The 15,572-nt window shown below is 39.8% G+C and overlaps 1 protein-coding gene across 1 annotated transcript in view; it reads left to right on the top strand.

The window, feature by feature from the left end:
* SLC6A13 (solute carrier family 6 member 13) overlaps positions 1 to 15,572 on the top strand; it is a 758,242-nt gene that overhangs the window by 625,543 nt on the left and 117,127 nt on the right. Inside the window, exon 10 of the mRNA XM_086952830.1 lies at positions 3,178 to 3,290. Coding sequence (XP_086808956.1) covers positions 3,178 to 3,290 — 113 coding nt within the window. The remainder of the gene's footprint in view (positions 1 to 3,177; positions 3,291 to 15,572) is intronic.

The following is a 15,572-nucleotide window of genomic DNA, read 5'->3' as shown; positions in this document are numbered from 1 at the left end:
GCGTCACTAGGGTTGGTGTCACCCAGTGCGAGTAACTCATGGTGTCACCCCCTCATGACTTACCCCCATGGACCTCGTCTGTGACAGAGCCAAAGCCACCTTGTCCGGCACGCCTTCCTGGTGGTCATCCTGCTACCGCGTCCTCCTTCGTGTTGTCCTCCTCTGCTCTCACCTCCTTGCATCCGAGTTCCCCTCCACAGTCCTGGGCCATTGGTATATACAGTCCCTTCTTCCCCTACACCAACAGCAGAGGAAGAGACCAGGAAGCAGGACTCTTTGGTGCCCCCGGGGCTCCTGCACAAGCCCCCAAGGCCTTTTCCTTACAGTACTCCCCTACCAGGCTTGGCCGATCGGGCAGTACTGCAAACGCACAAGTTGGGCAAAATTTCATTTTGCAGTGGAATGAATTCCATGAAAACAGACGGTACATCCCTCAGCAGTGTTCGGCTAAAGCACACCATGACAGAATTGCTTTGCTCCGCTGATGTAAAATGCCGGTTCAGCTGCTCGTAACTTTACTTTACAAGGCCCGCTCGTGAAGGCAATTTGCTGTCCATTTTTGATTTTTTAACATTAAATAATATGTCTCCGTATTGTCACTACTTCCGGGTCGACAGAGAGCCAGTTATATGGCTAAACATATTCTAGGAGTGAGTGAGACTCGTAATGTGTAAAGTGATCTGGGATTGAATTATCCCTTTCACCTCAGCCAACCTAAACTCGTTGTGCCGCATACCGAAGTGCTGATTGGCTGCAGAGTCCACTCTTAACAGTGATTCTGGGGAAGGGAGGGGGCAGAAGGGTTGTTAAATAGCGGGGCGCGTTTCACTACTTGAATTCAGCGTGTCTCTCCAGTCCGTGGTGGTTTACTGATGCTTCGTTGAGTCTTTCACGCAGTTCTGTCACAGCTGAGCAAAGACTTGTTGCTGTATGTTTTTTTATTTGAACAGAAGAAGCTTTTTCAGCTCCATGCATAGCCTAGGTTTTAAATTGCTTATGTATGACTTCTCTTTCAACAAAGGCACCAAAATGGGATGTATCCATTAGATGCATTTCCTCCAAATGTATTTCCATATACCATTTGTCTTACAATTTGTTTGCCACTAGTATTTTTTCTAATGCACACAAAGAAAAGCTGAGTTTTTGCTGTGTGTTCACTTTTTATTTAAGATACCATAATAAGGTCTATTTGCTTACTTTTTAGAGGATTTAGTATGTTTACAGATTACAGTATTAGACTTGTTTGGACCTTTATTAGTGTCAGATTTGATTTTCGGACCAGAATGTCAAAGACGGATCATACTCCAGCTTTGTCACCAACATATTTCTGTGACCAAGTGCAGGCCGTCAGAGGTCAGCCGTCGAACTGTCCACCCAGTTTAGTGTGGGAGGCAAGATAGTTTATTTTTTTTACTGTATGTCACCACCAGAAGTTCAGCAAAAATAAGAAATGTATCCCCAAACCATGGGAGAAAACTCCCATTGTGTAGGGTTAGTAGTTTTACTTTTACGAAAACAAACTTGTGCTTTTGGAGTTTGTTTTTGAAAAAAGTAAAGCTATGTAAAAGTTTGACAGATGGCCGTCATGTTTGACAGAGCTGCCTGTTTGACTTATAAAACATTCAGAGGAACAGCTGTGACAGCGGTTCCTGTCAGTTTTTAGAGATGTCCGGGGGAGGGCAAGACAGCCAAGGAGGACATTCCTGTATTCTCCAAACTCTTAATCAGTCTCTTAGATTTTAGGGGATGGGAAACTCCAGCAAACACGTGAAGGATAATAATAGTAATAATAATAATAATAAAAGGCATTTGTAGAGCGCGCAGCTACCCCAAATGGGGTGTCCTGGCGATACAACAGACAGTGAACAAGGTAGAAGATGGCGCAAAACTAGTCATTCTGACTAAAAAGCCAAGTTATCAATGCCTTTCTGAATTCCTGCTCGGACTGCACCATGCGTAAATGGAGGGGGAGGTTGTTCCAGCATTTGGTAGTACCCACCTCAAATGTTCTGCCTCCCATTCCTGCTTTCGCAAAACGTGGTATGGAGAGAGAGAGTTTGTTGTTGGACTTTGAAGGTCTGTCTTGTTGATAAGGGCAGAGCCTCCTCCTCAGATAGACAGGCCCTCTCCCTTTGTCTGCTTAAAAAGCAATCATCAGGGATTTATATTCAATCCGTTTGGCTATTGGCAGCCATTGCAGTTGCCTGAGATAAGGAGAAATGCGGTGTCGAAGCGATACCTCCCAGACCAGTCAGGCTTCCGCATTTTGAATGGTCTGGAGTCTATGGATCAGACCGAGCGGCAGACCCACATACAGGCCTTCGCATAATAAAGGTGGGAGATGATTAGAGCATGGACCACAGTTTTGCGGGTTGAATCAGGCAGGAAGTTTATACATTTCCTGATAGTTTTAATTTTGCCAAAATAGACCGCCAAAAGTGATTGTACATGGGTTGAGAGGGACAAATCTTTGTCCGATCTCACACCCAGATTTCTGATCGAGTCCTTCGGAGTGGGTGCGTTGCCCAATTCTGATGGCCACCTGCATTGGACGGGCAGGTGTGGGTTGGTAAAAAAACAGGAACTCTGTCTTGTCTGCGCTAAGTTTTAAGAAATTGCAGTCATCCAGTCAGCAATGTTCTTTAGGCATTCTTTTAGCGGGTCAAAGGTGGAATCTGACACTCCGCTAAAAGTGAACAGCAGCTGAGTATCATCAGCATATGATGTTACCTTAATTTTGGTGATAAGCTCCGCCAAAGGTGTGAAATAGACATTAAGGCCAAAACCTGGGGAACTCCCCATTTCAGAGGTTTAGTGGGCGAGGTGAAGGGGTGAGTCAAGACCTGTTGGTTACGGCCATGTAAAAAGGATGTCAACCTGTTCAGTGCTGTCCCATCTGCTGTATTATAAGTGCCATATGATATAATGCAGTTGTACTATGGTGGGCCGGATATCCCTCGTGTATTTCATCTGCCAATCTCTAAAGCAGGCACTTTGTCTCCACTGAGTGGAGAGTAGAACATTGTCTTATTTGGCTGCATAAGTGATTTGTATTTGTAGCATTAACAGGGTGTCATTTGTGTATTACATATGCTCATCTTAACAAGAGAAAGATCATTTTGCTTAGGCTATTTGCTACAGTGCTCTCCTCCTGGTTAATTCTGTTTTTTATTTCAGGTCCTGGCCTGGCATTCATTGCTTATCCACGAGCTGTCTCCATGATGCCTTTCTCACAACTTTGGGCCTGTTTCTTTTTCCTGATGATTATTCTCCTAGGATTGGACAGCCAGGTGAGTTCTCTCCACCAATGAAATAATTAATTAAGATTTTATTTCCACATCCAGACACATGCACATCAGGTCTAGACACAACATTTTCTTCAGACAAAATTTTGAGATGGAATTAAGAATGATAGAGTTCCTGCAGCACCCAGAGCCACACAGCACAGTTATTGTTTTTTCTGTGTGGTAATAAAATCATGATTTCAGTACTCCCACTCTAAAAGTGGTTCCAGCACCACTGCAGACAAGAATACCTAAACAAAATACTCATGGAGCAACATTCTTTTGTGAATTGCAAAGGTCTGTAAAATTATTTTAAAAAGTGTCTTTAGGCTCCATGTGTTGAAACGTAGAAGCCATTTCAATGGACAATGCACTGTCTGTGAATGACAGTGCACTAGTACACCATACTTTAGAAATATGTTTTTATCAGTGTTCTCCAAAATGCACCATGAGCTGCATACTATACCCATACCACTTTTCTGCTCATTTGCTACACTTTTTCTTTATGTGACAGTTGCATTTTGCACAATCCCTTTGACTTCAGTGATGTAACATCGATGGCAGCAACTCCACTCTGAAAATTGATCCAGCACCACTGCACACTGGTTTCTAAATTTCTCTTGTCAATAATAATAATAATACTAGTTGAACAATGAGGGATGAATCTAATGCAATGCCTATTCATAACACAATATATATAATGTACTATACATATGTACATTTATTCGTGGAATTATAATTGTAACAGCCATTTATGTAGTACTTCACACAAGGATCACTTTTTTGGTACAGAAGATTGAGTTATGGATGGTGCTGGTAATTTCTCACGTTTCACGTTCAGGATATGTAAGATGCACTTCTACCCCCCTACTATAGTCCTAGGTCTACGTGAAGATTTATTGGCTTGTGGTGTGGACCTCAGCCACGAGCTTTAGACACCCTTTATTCAAATTAATTCCATCAAGCCCAGAGCTTTAACCAGAGACTTTGCATTTGCCTCTCTCGACACAATAACCATGGCTGAGAAAACTAGCTATGCCCCAGAAACATTGTCCTCGAAATAGACCGTTTGTGTTCAGATTTATTTATTATTTATTTGGAAGTCTTATATAGCGCTAGCCAGACCAGAGGGTATCGGAGCGCTTTACAACATGATGAAGAGGAGACAAAATACAGGGCAAAGGCATTGAGGGAGAAGTACAGAAAAAGTTCAAAGGGGAAGCTTTACAGATTCCGCTGAGTGTCAGAGGTAAGCCGTTGAGGGAGAAAATGTTCAAAAAAGGAGGCTTTGCAGTTCTGATGAGTGTTCGCGGTGTGCTGTTGGGGTAGAGAGGTGGAGGGGGTCGAGGCAAGGTATTGAGGAGGAGGGGTCAAGAGGTAGTTTCAAAGTCCTAGGGGAGGCACGACTAGTGCTGGAAAAGATTCGCTTCGTGGTGCCGACCCAGGGATTGAGAGTTCGGAGATAAGGAGGAGGTAGGAAGTGGTTGTGCCATGACTGAAAGGCTGCCCGTTGGGGTAGCGCTGATGGGTGGCCCCCTGGTGGCGGTGAGAGCGTCACAAAATTGCGTTCGGGAAGGCTCGGTTGAGGTAGATAGATTTTAGGAGGCTTTTGAATTTTGGAAAGGAGCGGGTGGTTCTGATATTGACTGGGGTGGCATTCCAGATTTTTGGGGCGTTTCCTGCAAAAGAGCGGGCAGCAGTCTTTTGTTTACATGTTTTTAAGAGAATGAGTAGGAGAGAGTTGGAGCTCCTGAGGCTTCTCGCTTGTCCGGCTTTCTTGAGCTTGGAGGCTAAGTATTCCAGTTTTCATGTGTGCAGGGCTTTGTGTGTGAGGCAGGCAGTTCTGTAACTGGCCCGCATTTCGACTGGGCGGGGTTTAGAGGCTTGGTGATTGTTGAAAGCCTCCCGTGGGGGGGTCCGTGAATGGGTTGTGTTGTGGGATAAGTCCTTCTTGAGTGCGGGGAAAAGGGAGTCAAAGAACTCGAGGTTCTTGTTTTTTGCCTGAATTAGGATGGTGCTGTTCTCAAAAATGGTGATGGAGATGCATCCGGAAAGGGTCTGGTGCTTCAAGAGAGAGATAGTTAGTTTACTGCTATGGGCTGTGATGGTGGTTTGGAAACGAGGAGGTGAGAGATGAAGATGGTGACCCACAATTCGATCCTGTCAGTGTATAAGATGTAGTCCATTTTACGTTGCCCTCTAGATGGGCAATGGTATGTGTCTACAATTAGCGTTTACCAGGAAACAAGGTGAGGGAAAAGCCTGTAATCCCATCACTGCCACCAATGCGTTAAACTGAATTCTGCTTCCGAGACAGGGAAACCTGAGTAATGTGAGAACGAAGAACCAGGCTGACAGATGTCCTGGAGGGGTGAGCAGGAGCAGGGGTTATGGTGAACATACTTTTAATGAGTACATTGAAAAAAACCGAGTATAACAATCAAGCAAAGCCTCTGAAAACAATAAATAGACATTTTGTTTATACATGCTACTTCCACATCACAAAGGAGAAAAATAATCATTTGGAAACAAATGTACACTGACCATGGTTTATCAAAGGGATGCTTTCCCTTATGTCTACACAAACATGTTTATTCCCCAGGAAGCTACTGTTTGTGTAACAATAATAGAATCAAAAGACAGCAAGGGCCTAATATAACCAGCAAAGCCCTGATCCTTAGCTATCCCCGTCACAGGTGCTGCACTAGAAGCAATTCCTTCTTTATTGAGAACAGACAGTGGGTATTCTGCCACATCATCTGTCCCACCATTCCTGCTTAACTTAAAACCTCAACAACGCAAGAACAGAAAAATGGTTGGTTTGTAAATAACTGATAAGTCACAAACAGAAGCCTTTTCTTCTCCGCTTTGAAGATGAGATTTGAAAGGCGACATACACCTCTCAATGCCAGTATCGCATTATGTTCGGGAGGGTCATGATGCTGTTGGAGTATTTTATATTTTTGTACATTATTAACAACATGCAGAACGTGGATTCCCTTTCGAATTTACATGCACACACTGACATTGTGTTGACTGATCAACTGGGCCTTAACACCACCTTGTTCAAAATGGATGTCTCCTCCTACAGGTTCACTGTTCATTATTTGTGCTTCATGCAGTCAAGCAGAGTCACGCTTGTTTATTTACATTGACTTTGCTCTTTCTATTCTCAATGAAAACCTTCCAACACAGAAACAATATTGTGTTTTGCTAGCTCACTGTTCTGCATGCATTTACAATAATTTACAGTTCTTGAAAGTAGCTTGTTCTGTCATCTCCAGATGACAGTAATATAGAGGGGGAAGAATCAATAGTCATGTAGTGGGATAGTGCTTATATGCAAAGGCAATGGGACATTTCAGACAAATTCACTCTGATTTGCTGAGAGTATAATGCTGTCGCTTGAGAAATTACAATGCGGAAATTATCACTCAGTGTCTTTACCACATGAATGTTTACCGCACATCGACCTTTATCACACAGGCCTTTACCACACATAATATTGGGTAAGGATAAATGTTTGTGTGTGTGTGTATGTATATATAAACATATGTATATATCTATATCTATATATATATACATTTATATATATGTATAGATATATATATATATTACCTACTGGCGGTCACCAGTAGGTAGTTATAGTTAGGACCTAGTTTCCATAGGACATCCACAACATTCTATTTGGACTAACTTTGGCGCCTGTGGATGAATCTTTGTGAATTTCTCCAAGAAAATGGCCTGCTCAGTTCCGCTCCTTCCCTGGAAGTTTGTGGGTGATTCGTCAAGCGGGGGCTGAGAAAAAAGGGGGGTCCAAAAACGTGTTTTCCCCATGCAATTTTCCATAGGGACCTTTAGCAAGGGCTACAGCCTGAACGGCTGAACGGAATTACACGAAATTTGGCAGAGAGGTAGAGTTTGGTTTGCAGATTGTGCTGTTCGTTAAATGGTGTAAAGAATAATTGCCGAGTACGCGTATTTACGTGCATGATGATTGGTTGTCAACTGTCTGTCAACACTCTAAACCAGGAAGTGTTGGCAGCCGTGTTGTTGATCGCTAGAACCGAGTCACAAGAAAACAGTTGGGTATGGTAGAAACATCCTGATCCTGCAGGCTTGCTCAAGGGGTCGTTCATGGATTTTTTAACTCTATATATTTTTTTTATTTACAATGGAAAAATTGCGGCGTACGCGGACGTACAATCACGAGTTGCATGTTGATTGGCTGTCAACACTTGAAAGTAGGATGTGTTAGCAGGCATGTGTTATTTTGAAGTGAGGCCGGGGGGGCGTATATGCCCTGGGGTCCACCACCTTCCTGGGGCAGTAATCTTTAAAGCAGGGTGGCCGTGAGGGCACGGACCTCCTAGCTCTGGGGTTTACCACTTTTTGGGGCTTTCTAATGTTGGGAGGGGGTAGCGGTGATTCCGTCCTGGAGCTCTTGATTGTTCTGGGGACCACCATGTCTCAGGGTCGACTCCTGCAGTATCCCGGGGTGTGTACACCCGGGACACTGCTGTTTGGTATGGTAGAGCAGGAGCGTTGCGGCTTCCACTTTAGCACAGCAAACCGGTTTCCTATTTAAAATGGAGAGCAAGTTAAGCTGCTGTGTCTTTCAAGTAGGAATTAGATTGCTTTTTGTTAGAGAGCAGCATATAAAGCAATGCTGGCTCTCGAAGGATGCGGGGAGATGGCTGGGACCGTGTGGGCATTGGTGTTCCCCACATGGTTCCTAATGATATTTCTTGAATCCCAGGGAATGGGTTCATTTGCCGCTCCTTAAACATTCGTACATATAGTTTTTGCTAAACTCTTTTTTGTGTTGGGGAACAGAGTATTAGTCCAGTGACTTTGTCATACTTGTATGTTTTTTTCTTTTTCTTTACTTGTATTCCGTTTTATTTACAGTATGGTTCTACCTCTCTTCAGAATGAGTTCCACAGTGTAGCGTCTGTGGCAGTGTTGTTTTTTGTTTGCCTCCCTCCACCCTAATTGACAACGTAATGGGGGCACTGCTGTTGTCTCTGTTTCAAGTTTGCAACACAGTCAGTAGGCTAAATAAAGCACTTGACACAATGTAGAGTGACACTATTTATTGTATTTAATTTTCCTGTGTTTTTGAAATAGAATATACTCATGTACAAAATATTGTTTTATTTGAAAAATAAATATTTAATATAATTGTTATGAATCACCACATGAGCTGATATTATAGAAAAGATAAAAAGAAGTGTTTATGTACAAGGAGCTTCTACAGAAGAAATTCAGTATGGAAAAACAATTACACAATTTGAACACATTTCGGAAATTAGTAACAGTGTCATAGAAGAGCTGAACATACTTTTTACAAATAGCGAGAATGAGGAGGAAGATATAAATGCTGGAGATATTAGCTATGATTTCCTAGATTAAAGGTTAGATGTTGATTTTCTGGAAGAATTACATGACATCGAGTATGATCGTATGATCATATAAGTTTTGAAATTGATAATGAGGTATATGAAATACATGATGAAATTATTTTAGGTCTATTAAGTTATGAGATGTTATAAGAATACATTTATTAAAATGGCTGCAAGTCTGCAAACTACCCAGTGACTTTAGCCGGGAAACTAGTTACAACAAAAAGGATCGATGCAGGGCCTTGATGTTCAATCAGAATGTGATATTGAAGAATAATTGATAATACCAGTCAAGAAAGGCGGAACGTGTGCAATTTAAGCACTGCTTTCGGCTGAGGTATTTCATACTAATTAGAAGATAAGGTCAAAAAAGTAATGTTGAGCATAGTGATGCTCCTGATCCATGCATTTTATTCAATAGAAGACAAAACTTCATCACAATAAATGCATAGAATGTTAATTTCACCGAAATGAGGATTAATTTGTAGGTGTGGATTGCTTGCTGAATATGCTGCTGCAGCAATTGCTGTGCTTGGTGCAGCAGTAGGTGGGTTCTCTCTGTAAATGAAAAGGAGGACATTTTTCTGTGTTAGACTCTATAGGAATAATAGCCTGAAATGGATGGACACATTTAACAAGAATAGACTCATAGGTATTTAAATACATCAGTTCAGAAGGAATTATTACGAAGTCTACATTATTATGCACAGCACTAGGAGGCATTCTGTTCTTATCTAATTTGTTATAAAAATATTTCGAAATATGCTGATTAGAATGCAATTCAAAACAATTCTGTGATAAATAAGTTGCAAAATGTTTCATCATTATTATTTTCCTTTTTAAATACAGATGGACAGTGTTGGTTTGATTTTTATAACAAGTTTGTTGAAAACAAATGGAAGAATAATTTGGTGTTTTGGTGTTAGTGAAATCACCTAAAACTTTGTAATATGTTGCTCACAATTATCTACAGTACAACATTATACATTCTGTTCCACATTTTCTTCTATTAATATCTCAGTTTCTGCACGGTTTTCCTGAGGACCAATGTAACTAAGCTGAATTTCTTCAGAGACATTTGTTACATCTGATACAGATGCACGGAAAAGAGTACTGTTCAATTTTTTTTAACATTAGTGCTGGAATTTTTACGTAGTACAATCTTCTGATTAATTTTATAATTTGAGTATGATGAACTGGTAACATTCTGAATTGGTGAAAAAAACACTTTGGCATACTTTTTTAGAAAGGCAATGCAGTGAATGACTTTGCAAACCAGCATTTTCTCACTCTGCAAGAGTCTAGTGCATGCCACATCTTAATCTTTTGTTTAACACTTTTGTTATTATACTTAGGTAAAAAGTTGCATTAAAAAAATTAATAGACTCTTAACTTACAGTATAAATACTACTACAATTGGAAGTGTTCACTGGAGTTTTAGAACGTGTCCCTAAAAGTTGCTCAGGTAACACTTCTTTTGCATTTCTAGGAACAATTTTGTGTTTCACAATAGCACAACCATTTCTAACCTTATAGGTACGAATACTAGTGTCATCTGTATGCAAATCATTACTCTGAAGATAACTTGTCATTAAAAAAAGGCTTAGAACTTGATCTATCATTTCATTCTCCTAAGAAAAATGTCTGAAAAATTATGTGTTACTTTTTCTTTTCAATTTACTTTTAACCTTCATTAAAGGGATCGATGAATGCAATTTTGTCACAGTTAACAGAATGTGTGGAAACAGTACAATTGTCTGTCTTAAATAAAGCAAAGCTACATTCAATGTTGTCCTTAGTGTACATGGAAAGGTGAATTGAAGTTGTCCGTAGTGTATGTCGAAGGCAGTAGTTGACACAGAAATAGAGGAATGCTTTTTGTCTCTTTTTTAATACAAAATCTGAAGACATACAGTAGAAACATCTATCATTTTAAGAAATGAAGGCTGAATTTCCTAATATACAAACTGTAAGGAAATGTGATGACATTGTGAAATTGTCTGTTTTAAATAAATCAAGATTGTATTGAATGATTTTTGTACTGCTGGCGGTATTGGTATCTAGTTGTGTACTCTAGTGAGCGCAGAATTTATTGAAGGCTCTTCTTCGTAGACTTAAGAGAAATTTACATGCAAAAGTGAATTGAAGTTGTGAACCCTGCTGTTCGTAATGTATATCGAAGGTACTAATCGACACACATATTGATGAATGCTATTTTGTAGAGTTAACAGAATGTGAGGACATAGTATAATTGTCTCTGCCTTAAGGAAAGCAAGGCTGAATACAATTCTGTCCTTAATGTAGAAGGAAAACTGAATGCAAGTTGTGTACCCTGCTTTCGGCAGGTTAGATTGAAGGCAGTTGTTGATACAAAGTTTGAAGAATGCTATTTAGTTGCAGATAACAGAATTTGAGGTCACAGCAGAATTGTGTTTGTGATAAGGAAAACAGTGTTGAATGTAATGCGGTCCTTAATGTAGAAGGAAAGCTCAATTGAAGTTGTGAACTCTGCTGTCTGCAGTGTAGAATGAAGGCAGTTGTTGAGACAAAGATTGTACATTGCTATTTAGTTTCAGATAACAGAATCTGAGGACAGAGTAGATTTGCATCTGTGATAAGGAAAACAGTGTTGAATGTAATGCGGTCCTAATGTAGAAGGAAAGGTGAATTGAAGTTGTGAACCCTGCTGTCTGCAGTGCAGATCAAAGGTAGTTGTTGACAGAAAGTTCGGTGAATGTAAGTTGTCAACCCAGTTGTCCACAGTGTAGATTGAAGGTATTTGTTGACAGAAAGATTGAAGAATGCTATTTAGTTACAGATAACAGAATCGGAGGACATAGATTTGTATTTGTGATAAGGAAAACAGTGTTGAATAGAATACGGTATTTAATGTAGAAGGAAAGCTCAATTGAAGTTGTGAACTGTGCTGTCTGCAGTGTAGATTGAAGGCAGTTTTTGAGATAAAGATTGAAGAATGCTATTTAGCTACAGATAACAGAATCTGAGGACATAAAATTGTATTTGTGATAAGGAAAACAGTGATGAATATAATGCGGTCCTTCATGTAGAAGGAAAGCTCAATTGAAGTTGTGAAGTCTCTGTCTGCAGTGTAGAATGAAGGCTGTTGTTGAGACAAAGATTGAAGATTGCTATTTAGTTACAGATAACAGAATCTGAGGACAGAGTAGAATTGTATTTGTGATAAGGAAAACAGTGTTGAATGTAATGCGGTCCTTAATGTAGAAGGAAAGGTGAATTGAAGTTGTGAACCTTGCTGTCTGCAGTGTAGATCGAAGGTAGTTGTTGACAGAAAGATCGGTGAATGCAAGTTGTCAACCCAATTGTCCGCAGTGTAGATTGAAGGTAGTTGTTGACAGAACGATTGAAGAATGCTATTTAGTTACAGATAACAGAATCTGAGGACATAGAATTGTATTTGTGATAAGGAAAACACTGTTGAGTGTAATGCGGTCCTTAATGTAAAAGGAAAGCTCAATTGAAGTTGTGAACTGTGATGTCTGCAGTGTAGATTGAAGGCAGTTGTTGACACTAAGATTGAATAATGCTATTTAGTTACATATAACAGAATTTGAGGACACAGTAGAGTTGTTTCTGCTTTAAGGAAAGCAAGGCTGAATGCAATGCTGTCCTTAATATAGAAGGAATGCTGAATTCAAGTTGTGAACTGAGCTGTCTGCAATGTAGATTGAAGGCAGTTGTTGACACAAAGATTGAAGAATGCTATTTAGTTGCAGATAACAGAATTTGAGGTCACTGTAGAATTGTCTCTGGCTTAAGGAAAGGAAGGCTGAATACAATGCTGTCCTTAATGTAGAAGGACAGCTGCATTGAAGGTGTGAATGCAGCTGTCCATAGTGTAGATGTGTAGATTGAAGGCAGTTGTTGAAACAAAGGTCGATGAATGCCATCTAGTCACAGATAATAGAATCTCAGGATACAGTATAATTGTGTGTGCCTTAAAGAAAGCAAGGTTACACGTAATGCTGTCCTTAATGAAGAAGGAAAGCTGAATTCAAGTTGTGAACCCAGCTGTCTGCAGTGTAGATTGAAGGCAGTTGTTGACAGAAAGATCGTTGAAAGCTATTTAGTCACTGTTTGCATAACCTGAGGACACAGTATAATTTGTTAACTATAGACCATACTGGCTCTTTTTAATATTGGTTTATTAAGGTTTTTATTATACATGAACGGCAGGAAGTGCGCAAATTACCCACTGCCATTGATGAGTAATAGTTACGAAGAAGGCTCAATAAGGTGTCTGCACTTTGAATTTTAAGAAAAATAATTGATAAGGCCAGCTAAGAAAGGCAGGAAGTGCAAAAATTCCCCACTGCCTTCTAGCAGTGCAGTATCTACATGAAAGAGGCTTTATAAAGGGACTTTAATTTGAATCAGAATATGAAATTCGAGAGTATTTGATAATCCCAGCCAAGAAAGGCAGGAAGTGTGCAAATTTTGCACTGCCATCGCCTGGGTTAGTAGCTACAACATAAGGTTCGATAAAGGACCTGTTCTTTGAATACGGATATGAAATATAAGAATAGTGGATAATCATAGCCAAGAGAGGCTGCAAGTAGGTGTGTGTATGTGTAGATGATGTGTTGATTGAGCGGAAGATGAATAATGTGAAAAAATAAAGGATGAAAGTGTGGAAGTTATCCACTGCAATTCATGAGTAGTAGTTACCAAGAAGGCTCAATAAAGGGCCTGCATTTTGAAATTGAATTTTAAGAGGAATAATTGATAAGCCCTCTCAAGAAAGGTAGCAAGTGTGCAAATTTCCCACTGCCTTCTGGCCGTGCAATATCTACATGAAAAAGGCTTGATAAAGGGACATGAGTTTGAATTATATTATGAAATTCAAGAGTATTTGATAACCCTAGGAAAGAAAGGCAGCAAGTGTGCAAATTTCCCACTGCTTTCGGCTGGGGTAGTAGCTACAACAAAAAGACTCGAAAAAGGACTTTGAATCAGAATATGAAATTGAAGAATAATTTACAATCCCAGGCAAGAAAGGCAGTAAGTGTGAAAGGCAGCAAGTGTGCAAACTTCCCACTGTCTTTGGCCGGGGTAGTAGCTACAATAAAAAGGTTTGATAACGGCCTGCATTTTGAATATGGATATGAAATAGAAGATTAGTTAACCATAGCAAAGAAAGGTAGAAAGTAGGTGTATGTGTGTGTGTACATGATGTCTTGATTAAGTGGAAGATAAAAAAAGGTGAAAAATAAGAAAGAGCAGACGCACAAACTACCCACTGCTTTGTAAAGAAAGTGGGTGTTTAGTTTTCCAGTCCATTACACAGAGTGTGCGTCGGATTGTACAGTGGGAGCCTGAGAAATGGGTATCTCATCTAAGGAGTTTAGCGAGTGCACAAAGTACACACACTGTGCGGGAGAAAGGATGCAAAAATTGATGCAAGTGTACAATTTACCCACTGCCATTCATGGGTAGTAGTTACGAAGAAGGTTCAATAAAGGGCCTGAACTTTGATTTACTTCAAGAATAATTGATAACCCCAGCGAAAAAAGTCTGCAGGTGTGCAAATTTCCCACTGCTTTCGGCCGCGGTAGTAGCTAGAACAGAAAGGCTCAATAAAGGGCCTTGACTTTGAATCAGTTCATCAGGTATTTCATAGACATCAATTTTCTCGTTAGCAGTATCGGAATTCATTTATTCTAAAGTTTCAACTTAATTTAATGCTTTTGGAAAATGTCTATCAAAGCTTTTGTCTTTGAAATCATAGCTCATGTCTGGAGCACTAATTTCCCCTCTTCACTCTCATTGCCTGTAATAGATACGATTAGTTCTTGAAATACACTCACGGTAATATCCAAAATCTCCTCAGTGTGAGGCTGTTCTCGTTCCATAATTTTTTCTTAATGTTGTTCTTAATGTTGTTGCTCCTTGTCTAAAAATATAAACAGTTAATTTTATCAGTTTTCATAATATATAAATAAAAAACTAGCGTTTTCCCCTATTTTGGCTTACAAAAAATATTATATAAAGACCATTATTGTTAAAACGAAGTATGGGAACTCAGACATGTCTTGTAGATGGTAGTGGTAGATTTGTTCTTGTGGTTACATTATAAGTACTCAGTTACAGGAAGATTTTCTGATCTATGGTAATGTCCCACCAGGAGCAGGGTCCTCTCTGCTCAGCCCAACACACCAACTGAAACTCTCTTCATACAAAGCAACCCCAACATTACATGTGACATCACCACACGCTGAGCAGACAGGCAGAGAACCATATTGGGGAGACTGCATTGGCAATAAGCACATTTCAACAATTATCTAATAACATTTCATTAGTAGAGTTTTACTCATTTACAAAGTTATATAAATATAATTACTTATAAGGATATTGTGTTCTTATGTTTCCTTAAATTTTTAAATCAGTCATTCCTTATGACTTTAGGAAAAGGCTCAGGCTGTTATAGCAAAATACAGTACTACAAAATTTAGAATATGTCTAGTCACTTTAGCCATTCCAAAATAGTATTGTTTCCACTTTGGTTAGAACAAAAAGGCTTGATAAAGGGCATGAGTTTGAATTAGAATATAAAATTCAAGGATAATTGATAAGCCTAGCCAAAAAAGGCAGCACATTGGTGTGTGGTATGTGTAGATGATGTGTTGATTGAGAAGATAAAAACGGTGAAAAATTAGAAAGGCTGCAGAGGTGCAAAGTACCCACTGCTTTGTCAGGTAAGTGGATGTTTTGGTTTAACACCTCATTATACAGATAGATTGTCGAATTTCGTAGTGGAGTCTGAGAAATGAATACCACATGAAATGAAGGAATTTAAGTGTACTAAGTTACCACTACGGCGGTAAGGCTGAAAAAATACAACACC

Source organism: Lissotriton vulgaris, chromosome 1_2 (assembly GCF_964263255.1).
Source record: "Lissotriton vulgaris chromosome 1_2, aLisVul1.2, whole genome shotgun sequence".
NCBI lineage: Eukaryota > Metazoa > Chordata > Amphibia > Caudata > Salamandridae > Lissotriton > Lissotriton vulgaris.
Note: the sequence above shows the minus strand (reverse complement) of the source record. Positions and strands in the feature narration are given on the sequence as shown.